The 10,069-nt window shown below is 33.6% G+C and overlaps 3 protein-coding genes across 4 annotated transcripts; 2 read left to right on the forward strand and 1 right to left on the reverse strand.

Annotated features, from left to right (window-relative positions):
- Nucleotides 1–1,203: 1,203 nt before the first annotated feature.
- On the reverse strand, nt 1,204–5,800 carry LOC106626939 (type-1 angiotensin II receptor-associated protein). Of its 2 annotated transcripts, XM_014246842.3 has the most exons (5): nt 5,681–5,800; nt 5,315–5,580; nt 4,312–4,458; nt 1,939–2,008; nt 1,204–1,854 (listed from the first exon to the last, which is right to left on the reverse strand). In XM_014246842.3, the coding sequence occupies exons 2-5, from the start codon at nt 5,360–5,362 to the stop codon at nt 1,640–1,642; spliced, it is 480 nt and encodes a 159-aa protein (XP_014102317.1). In that variant the 5' UTR covers nt 5,363–5,580; nt 5,681–5,800; the 3' UTR covers nt 1,204–1,639. The 2 variants fall into 2 exon arrangements, with proteins under 2 accessions (XP_014102317.1, XP_069966590.1); XM_070110489.1 differs by having other exon boundaries at nt 5,315–5,766.
- Nucleotides 5,801–6,127: 327 nt separating this feature from the next.
- On the forward strand, nt 6,128–7,184 carry LOC138855569 (uncharacterized). Its single transcript, XM_070110488.1, has one exon. The coding sequence runs from the start codon at nt 6,275–6,277 to the stop codon at nt 7,028–7,030; it is 756 nt and encodes a 251-aa protein (XP_069966589.1). The 5' UTR covers nt 6,128–6,274; the 3' UTR covers nt 7,031–7,184.
- A 153-nt stretch (nt 7,185–7,337) lies between these two features.
- Nucleotides 7,338–9,882, forward strand: MFS10 (major facilitator superfamily transporter 10). Its single transcript, XM_014246850.3, has 2 exons — nt 7,338–7,762; nt 7,896–9,882. The coding sequence occupies exons 1-2, from the start codon at nt 7,543–7,545 to the stop codon at nt 9,368–9,370; spliced, it is 1,695 nt and encodes a 564-aa protein (XP_014102325.3). The 5' UTR covers nt 7,338–7,542; the 3' UTR covers nt 9,371–9,882.
- The last annotated feature ends 187 nt before the right edge of the window (nt 9,883–10,069 follow it).

Below are 10,069 nucleotides of genomic sequence, written 5' to 3' on the forward strand. Positions count from 1 at the left end.
CTCTTGCCGAACTGATTACAATTATATTCTATCGACTATTCGCACTCTCCAACTTTGTTAGTTTTTTCAAAAAACCAAATTCTAGTGAGACCATACAAGATTGTATTAATCAACCATTTTTCTTTTCTCAACATTTGAATTTTTGAAAAATTTGTCTCACTTGCCCGAATACCGTTATAGCTTGTGCATTTGTAATGAAACTTCAAAACAAAATAAATTTATGCGGAATTTTAAAAGAAAATAATTATAATTTGCTTCTCTATTTGACTTTAAGTCCCCATAACCCATTAACTTTCGCCCTTTCGACCATAAAAAAAACATTAAATTTTTAATTTTTAATTTTAATTTCTTTATTATCGTTTTAGTTTTTTATTGCACAAATTAGTATTAAAGATAAATAAGTAAAAATTTCAACTGCCTCAACGCGTCTTATACCATTACAATTCATAAATGGTATGCACATGCATATGTATGTATGTATGTAAATATAAAATATATTTTTGTAAATTAGCTAAAGCTTCGCTAGCTTTGGACTAACTAACCTACAATCCTTCTTCCTTCATGTTTAGCTCTTCAATTTACATTTACAGGTCAATGGTTCGACTCTATAAATATTTTTGAACAAATTAGCTTATGAGCCTGTTAAAGCACTCTAGTTACTTTCGTAGGTGTTAATATTGCTTTACCACATCGCAAATACAGGTATAGTTCAGCCCCCTAATAATTGTTTACTATTCTTATTGATTGTTTATGTGTAAGTAGGTACAAGTTTACATTTCGATCAGCAAAACGACCGTTGTTTATTCATCAATTTTCAACTCCGTCTTTAACGATGGTCATACCTTGTGGGGCATTTTACGGATGTTGATACAAGGAATTAAAGTAAAGTAACTTTATTAAATAAAGATATTATCTAAACACCGCAAAACGTGCATGTAATAACATAAAGAGTTAAAATTTAGTGAGACTGCGAGATACAGTCTGGCTCAGAAACACTCTTTAAATAATTGTGCGCCTAAAAATGTGCAAATTTCTTTTCATTTATGTGTTGCTAAATCTAGTTTAAATAAAATTCGACATATTAAATCAAAACTAGTTGCATTCATTTTCTAATTTTACAAAACCTAGTGCAATAAGGAAATATAATTTTGTTGCAACAGTTAAAACCTACACATATTAATATTTGATATAAAACAGCATGACTTACACATATAAACTAAAAAGTGATTATTTTACTAATTTTTTACGTTTTTTTTTTTGTAGGTATACAATATAAAACGGTTACACAATTTGTTTTTGATCAACGAAAATATTATGAAACATTATTTTTACATATACTCAATTCCACATACCATTTCAATTCAATATCTTACGAATTCGAGCCCTTCCAAGGTAATATTTTCTATAATCGACCATAGTATATACATATACCCTTACATACAAACATGCATGCACTCACATGTATAAGGAAATGTTAGAAATTTTTTTACATGGAAGTATTCAGATTTTACAATATTACACAAACTTTTTTGTTGTTTTCACTTTTCATATAGTAAATATCAAATTAACTGAATTATGCCAAAGTTTTTCAGCATTTTTGCTGAAATGTATCAGCGACCCTCCAATGTTAACAATTCGTTTAGAAAATACTAGCGACATTTGGACCAGGCTGCGAGTTTGTGGGCGTTGGTTGTGTTGGCCGATCGATGTCCTGATAGGTGCGCTGTTGTGTGGTGGGGAAGACAGAACCGGTTTGTAGGCTGCCGCCGCGGGAATTGAACTCACGATACAGTAATATGATAGTTATTGGTCGTAGTACTAAATTGATGATAGAGAAAGCGACTGCCCAACCATCTGGAAGTTAAGAAGATGTTTAATTTTATGTTGCAAAAGCCTGGTTATATATGTACATATATATATATATGTATGTAAACTTACTCATGAAATCAAAGTAGACTATAATGCATATTAGATCAAAGAATATGCTTGAAACATTGATGACGAGTGCCTGCAAGCAAAAGAAAGTGAAAATTGTAATAAAACTTTGAATGTTTGTCGAAGTGAATTTTATTAACGTACAACCAACTACAATCTAGTTCTATAATGAATTGTGCCGATCGATACAAATTTACTTTTTCGTTATCATCCTATCATCAAGGATATTTTCGATAAAACTACACTTTCACTTATAATAGTCCACAAATATATACATATGTACTTATTGGGGCGCAGTAAGCAAATCAGAGGTAGCTCTCTAGAAGTTCAAAGGTAAAATTTAGAACTTTTAATTACTAACTCTGATATTATTATTTATATATTAGCCAGTGTATAGTCGTCCCTATAATTGGTATACTTGAGGAAATATATATTGAGAGAGAAAATATACCAGTTTTACCGTTAATATGCTTATGTATAATTATTTGTTTTATGTTTTTTTGGGCAGATTCAAATTAATCGAAAACCAAACAGATTAACCCCAAAAGATAAAAAATGTTGAATCTAAAAGAGAGGAAGACAAACTACGATAACATGTGATAAAACTATTTTTAAACAAATTTCTAAAGTTTTTTTGCTTGGCATGACATAGTACATAAAGCGGCGCAATAAACTCGTTCCAGTTTGGCATTAAAATAAGCAAGAAAACGGTATATTTAAATTTTAAGTATATGAGAGGTAAAAATAAAATATTAACTGATTCTAGTATATAATTACCCGCACTTAAACTATAAATGAAATGAGCATTTCTTAGACGATACAGTGTAAGTGCAAAGCGCCACTGACGTTGTCGTCATAGCTAATATTGTAAGTGATACACCTACATTTATGTATTTTTAAGTCCGTACATATGTACATATGTATCACCACGTCACTGTGCTTACGTGTGAAATTCTATGCTCCATAAACACGCTTACTCGCCACTTTGGTTATATTCAAATTCAACAGAAGTAGTGTAACGAGTAGTGCGTTCAAGAGGGGCGGCAACAAATACAATCACATTTTAACATATATACATATACATATGTATACAACAGCGTGTTTGACTGGCTTCATTAATTTAAGAAAACGAAAGTCACTTTTGCTAGTCGGCCTGCAAAATTTCTTCCTAGGGACAAGTGGTGTAAGGATTTTTAGCGTCGGTTACCAAAAGCAAAGTGTGCAACACGCAATGTTAGCGATTTTCTTTCGAATTTATTAGCATTTCTCAAGCCCAAGCCAGTCGACGACCAAACAATGCGATACCACAATAGTCGGAGGGGGGTTTAAGCAAAAAGAAAGGTTGACCATTTGAATATTTCTCTAGCACCTTTAATACTTCACATAAATAAACTGAATTTTTCAACACACAAACAAAAATCAATAACAATAGTAACCCAGAGCGGAATAATACTTCTCTATTTCATTAATTAAAGCTATATTAGAGCATATGCAAAGGCATGAATAAAAGCAATTTAAATGTAAAATACACGCGCAATTTACGAACGATATAAACTGAGCACATGTAAAGCGGTTGATTTCTTATTAACATACATATGAATGTGTATTTACATAAATACATTATTTCATATACATAGATGTAAGTATATGTATACACATATTGTCTTCTAAAAATGCTTAACTAAATAAAATCTTCGAAGTTGAAACCTTAAGATTAGAAGTTCACGCTCCACCAAACAGTCATTAGCACCAAGTTGTTATCACCTGCGCAACACTAACCTATCTAAATACGTATAACACATTATGTACATCTATAAATATACACTTACGCATGTAATTCAATCATTGTATTTCAATGGACGTGCTGCTAGAGATGCTACGTTTTATATACATACATACATACTACGACGTCTCGTTGCAAATAGTTTGAATAGTGTAATAGCAATACAGTGTTACGTTTTTTATATGCATTTAAATAACTGAGAAATGTTTATAACCTTACTTTAAATTGGAATAAAACGTAATGAAATTGAATAGTTCTCATATTTCGAAAAAATTTGAAACGGTGCGAAATTTTTTATGAATTGTTATAATTTACATTTATTTTGGTAAAATAAAAAAAATGAAAATTAATGTGTCCTCGCTTGTGTTCTAATTCACATGCGTCACATATTGAAGTGATTTGTACTAAAAACGATACTATTTATTTATGCATATAGAAATATCATATATTACATATAGTAGTACGTATGTATGTACATATAAAAATATATTTAAATATATATGTGGTATAGTATTTTATAAGGTGCCTGAATGGACACTTGCTAACATATTTACATAAGTACCTACACGTAAGGCGGACTACTTCGTACTTACCACTTGTGCTGCTTCAATGGATTCCTTGCAGTGCATTGTCCAGAACATGGCAATAATAAATAGGAAATTGTAAAACTCATAAGCTCCATGGCCCCAGGTACCGAGCATAGCATTTGTGATGAAGAAGAAGTGCACGAAAGCGACCAGCTGTAAAATAAACGTAAAATAAAGTAAGCTTTAGAGATAAACCTTCGGTTACATTTAAACCGAAGCGATGTTTGAAGGAAAATCCGTGGTGAAGCCATTCAAATTCTCGCAAGTTGAATATATTTCCACAAATAGATACATACATAAATACATGCAAGTATGTGAATTAAAACTTCATGTGCAATGAGGGTTGAGAAATTTACATTTCGAACTATTGAATGTCTAGTACGACTACATATGTATTAAATGTTTGCGGTTGCGATTCTTGCTCAGGCAAAGCCGCAAGAGAGCATCTACACAAACAATAATCGTAGGCGATTGCAATGCAGGGGGCCTTTAACGGTCGTTGTGGTCTGTACCACAATGTTATTTAATTCATTGCATTGAATGAAAGCGATTGAGTCACCGCTCATGGACAAGCACAATTAATTGTTGATGAATTAAATACCTCGATACTCAAATGCAAAAAAAACAAACCCAAACAAAAGTAAGTCTACTGATAAGGTTACGCCTCTTTCTAATGTTATTGCTTCTACTACATATACTATATGTAGATACGTAGATGTATGTATGTACATATGTAGTACATACAATTCGATGATGCATAGTTCTTGTAAGTACAGGGTTGAATTATGCATTGATAATTTCTTATCACAACAAAGAAATAACGTTCAAAGAGGTAATTTACATTCTTCTAACATGTAACATCAACAAATAAAATGCAATAACTTCTTAACGGCTCAATACTTCCGAAAAAATGAAGCAGTGGTAACGAAGAGTTCATTTGGGCGTTATTAGCGAATTCATATGTGTTTTCGTTGTTGAAATTTTATACATACATACACACATTACTTACCTTAACCCGCACAAATGATGATCCCAGTAATTCGTTTATGTCAGCCATTCTGCTTGCGTGTGATTTAAAAAACTTCTGATCTAGTTTATCTCAAACTGTTTAAACAGTGAAACACTTTCGATGATGGTACTTTATTGTCTGCTTGCACAGCAATCGCGAAAGAGCAACAGCTGTTTATATTTTTGCGATTATTTGGATATTGCTCCACTTTCTTCTTTTTCTCTCGCGCGCGCAGAAACCGCACAGTTTGCTGCCACTCAAAACAGCTACAGGTGTATAATCACAAATTTATTAATGTGGCGTTTATTTGCGCTCTTTACTAACAATGCGCAGAATCTATCGCTAATAAATTATATATTTACGTACGTAATAGAAAAATTCCAAGTAGCACTAGAATAAAATAAATAAGCCTTTACGCGAGGAAGTCCAACTAGATTCTAAAAGTTCTCGTTGAGAAATGTCGTAATCACGGAATTCGTTAGCAATTGTGGTGTTGCCAAACAATAATAAATATTTTCCATACACTGGGAGAATTTTAATCATAAAAATATTCGCGTTCTGAATAATAAATGAGTTTTGCTCTTGTGTTCGGTTCTTATCCCTTAAATGTCATACATACTTCGTGTAATATTATTCAAAGACAGCTCACTTTATGTTTGAGGAATATGATATTTACAATAAAATAATCACCATTTAGTCTAGGAGTATGTACGTAAAATTCCTCAAAAACGTATATACAAGTTGCGTGCACACCTCATGTTAGTATATTAATTTATTCACAATAAATTATAAACAATGGAGTTAACTTGTCATTTACCATATTGTTTCTTATCAGAATAGTTAACAAGGAATATATCTCACTCATATAATTTAAATTTGTACTTTGGTCGAAAGTGTTTTGGAATAGGATATAATTTGTAAAAGTTATAAATTCTTTCGTTTGTACAATATACTTCAGGAATGCCAGACGTTAAAATCACGCAGCACATGCTTAATAATATCGAATACGATCGTGATTACTCTGTGCAAAGTCAAAAAGTTTCTGGAAAGATGGCTGACGTTGGTTGCAAATGCACACCAACGGTTTTAATTGTTGGTGATAGAGCTGATTTAAATGCTGCTGCTTATCATTTAGCACAATCATTGCAATCCCCATTAGCTGCTGAGGCTATAATTACTGTGCTTGTGGCTGAGTCGATCCGTAAATCATTTTTGGAGCGCTTACAGTCGCAACTCAAAGCGATTCCGGCTGAAGCTGCGCAGGATGTAGAACGAAATAGAGTTTTAGCTTTGATAAACAAGAACAGTTGGGATACCATATCTGTCAACGAGTTGGGAGCCAATTCACCAGTGATCGTATGCGATGTGACCCATGAGCATTTGGGAACCGGTTACAATGGAATTGCCACGCTACACACTTTTCGCACTGTACAGGAAGCAATTAGCTTATGTGGAAAAGAAACATTAAAAGCCGTTAACGCATCCATTTGGACAAGTAATCACGCAAGTGCCTATGAAATAGCATTAAAGATTTCTTGCGAGAATGTATTTATTGACTGCCATCAAATATCTTTGGAACCATTGCACAAGGCCTCTTCAGCTCCCGGTAATGCGAATTGTGCATTGGTTGAAAATAATTATCACTACGAAACACTAATATTAAATAATGGAAGGAAAAATATAGTATTCCCAATTGGGACCACTATTACTAATTAAAGGATATGCGAAAGATCAGATAAGGCCTTGGATACGGTATTTGTAACTGCTTAGTGCCTTTTCTAAGTTTTGTAACTAACTTTTAACGATCCACAATATTAATAAATTCTTTTATAAATCTTTGGTTGATTTTGAAAAAAAAGACAAACGGAAATTTTTGTGTCCAAAATACATATATCTGTATAAAGAATTATATTAACTCCCATTCAAACTCCTTATAAAATTTGATATAGATTTGGGCTTATATACTAACCGAATTAACTATAGTCTTATAAGAGTTCTTACACAGATCGAAATAATTGATGAGAGGCTGGCAACTCTATATAATCAGCTGTTTATGCTATTCAACTAGTTTTCCTTTCTCTTTTCTGTTGATTTTTTTATTATAAACAAAATTTTATTCGTGTTCATTGAATTTAGTCAAGTTCTTAAGCTGGTTGTGTGTAATGTGTTTACTAATTTATAATTGTGTTTTGATAAGTTTTAACTAGTCGATTGGTGATAAGCTAAAAATGTTTCGCACAAAGAATTCGCGTGGCGTCACTACTGCCGTAGATGTAGGTGCTGGATTTGTTCGCAATTATGCAGCGGAAGATTATGATGATGACGACAACACTTTCCATAATAACGCAGACAGTAATCGCAGAGCAGCCAACAGTAATGAAGATAGCGAAGTTTCCGACACAAATGAAGGGAGCTCTGTAGATACGCCTCTTATTAGTGGAGTTGAAGGTTATTACTCATATATACATATCTTGACTAAAATATACATTGCAAATTTCGCCAACAAGTGTTAAATACTTAAAAAAAAAGTATTAAAATTGTGTTTTTGGTAAATCTATACTTTTTTTTTTTTTAATTATAGATGATGGCGAATTTCCCAAAGCTCGACATATTTTCGGTTTAATGGGTTTTCTTGGTTTCGCAGTAGTTTATGCAATGCGCGTCAATTTGTCTGTAGCTATTGTGGCTATGGTAAATCAAACAGCAATACCTCAAGATAATTCCACCAGCGTCGATGATACGTGCCCAGTACCAACACCAACTAACACTACTACACCGTCTAAGGAGGGAGATTTTTTGTGGGATGAAGCCACTCAGGGTCTAGTTTTAGGATCGTTCTTTTACGGATATGTGCTGACGCAAGTACCTGGCGGTCGATTAGCAGAGCTAATGGGTGGAAAACTGATTTATGGCTATGGTGTATTAATAACTGCAATTTTTACTCTCCTAACACCTATCGCCGCATATTGGGATTTACCAATGCTAGTGATTGTTCGTGTGTTAGAAGGCATGGGCGAAGGTGTCACCTATCCAGCGATGCATGCAATGTTAGCACACTGGATTCCACCCCTCGAGCGGAATAAATTCGCCGCCATTGTATATGCTGGTTCTAACATAGGTACAGTGATTTCAATGCCACTAACGGGATGGCTGTGCTCTTTGGAGTTTCTCGGAGGATGGCCCTCAGCATTTTACATATTTGGCTTACTTGGCATAGTATGGTTTATATTTTGGATGTATCTCGTGTACGACAAGCCAAGCGTACACCCGCGTATATCTTACAAAGAGCGTGATTATATAGAGCGCAGTATTCGAACAATGCAACCACGCAATTATGATGAATTGTTGTCCGAAACCGAAAATGATGTAATACAAACAACGAATGAGGTAATACCATGGAGTTCCATTTTCACATCGCTGCCGTTATGGGCAATCTTAATAACACAATGCGGACAAAGTTGGGCCTTTTATACTCAATTGACAGAACTACCCACCTATATGAGTAATATTCTGCACTTTGACATCCAATCGAATGCAATGTTAAACGCGATACCTTACTTCACAAGCTGGATAGTGGGCATTGTGTGTTCCGGTTTGGCCGATTGGATGTTGGAACGTCGCTATATTTCTCTACTCAACTCGTACAAATTATGGAATTCAATAGCGTCCATTATACCATCGATTGGACTTTTAGCCACAGGTTATGTGGGCTGCAATTGGGTATGGGTTACAGTGATGTTGGCCGGTGTTGGTTCCTTTGGTGGCGCAGTATACGCAGGCAATCAAATGAACCATATTGCCCTAAGTCCACGCTATGCGGGCACTATGTATGGCCTAACTAACTCGGCGGCCAACATATGTGGCTTCTTAGCCCCGTATGTGATTGGACTAATAATAAACCATCATGAGACACTGGCACGATGGCGTATTGTATTCTGGCTGGCGACAGCAGTAAATATCGGTGGAAATTGCATCTATTTAATATTCGCTAGCGCCACTGAACAGAGTTGGTCACGAAATCCGCGTCTTACTACAGCCAACACCATCCGTTCCTAAATTGATGTCTTAAATTGGCATTTGGTTAAATTGAGAAAACAATTCCGTGATACACGATTGGATGCTATTATTTCTTGAGTACCTACGCAAATGTGTGATAATTTAATATTTCCATTTTAACGAAGGAATTCTACAAGCTGTGTGAATATATCTATGAATAATATAATACCAAAAATTACACAAAAAAAAAAAAAAAAAAAAAAATCAAACTATAACTACCAATTGAGTAAAGTGCTCAAATTTTTAATTCCTTAGTTTGTATGTATTGAAACTATTTATATAAAGTCTGTGGTATAATTTTACGTTGTAATCGTTTCCATCATTCATAAAAAGGAATAATTGGAATTGAAAATTCACTATAAACTATATTACTTTTTCTTTGAAAGTATGTTAGGATATAAGTTCCTTTATAACTGATGACAACGATAAATCATTCCAGTTATTCTATGTAAGTTTTAAACAAAATAATAATTTATGCTGTTAATAAAGTGAAACTGTGCTCTTGTAAAAAATATATATAAAATTGCATTCAATAATTTTAAATAATACTACTGTATCTGAAATGCAACAAATTAGAATAATTTATTAACTGCAGGTGAACTACGAATTTTGGCGAATTTAGTTTTACCGTTTTGCTGTTTTTCAAGGTAATTTCCCTACTTTTTAGTAGCAAAGTAGGGTCATAATTGCATAAATTTA

Source organism: Bactrocera oleae, chromosome 5 (genome assembly GCF_042242935.1).
Source record: "Bactrocera oleae isolate idBacOlea1 chromosome 5, idBacOlea1, whole genome shotgun sequence".
Lineage (NCBI taxonomy): Eukaryota > Metazoa > Arthropoda > Insecta > Diptera > Tephritidae > Bactrocera > Bactrocera oleae.

Excerpts from the sequence above, each read along its gene's own strand:
- LOC106626939 (XM_014246842.3), bottom strand. The coding sequence starts at position 5,362 with ATGGCTGACATAAACGAATTACTGGGATCATCATTTGTGCGGGTTAAG. Across the intron at positions 4,459-5,314 it reads CATCATTTGTGCGGGTTAAG|CTGGTCGCTTTCGTGCACTT; the intron begins GTAAGTAATGTG and ends TTTATTTTACAG. Across the intron at positions 1,855-1,938 it reads AGTCTACTTTGATTTCATGA|ATGGTTGGGCAGTCGCTTTC; the intron begins GTAAGTTTACAT and ends CTTAACTTCCAG.
- LOC138855569 (XM_070110488.1), top strand. The coding sequence starts at position 6,275 with ATGCCAGACGTTAAAATCACGCAGCACATGCTTAATAATATCGAATAC.
- MFS10 (XM_014246850.3), top strand. The coding sequence starts at position 7,543 with ATGTTTCGCACAAAGAATTCGCGTGGCGTCACTACTGCCGTAGATGTA. Across the intron at positions 7,763-7,895 it reads TCTTATTAGTGGAGTTGAAG|ATGATGGCGAATTTCCCAAA; the intron begins GTTATTACTCAT and ends TTTTAATTATAG.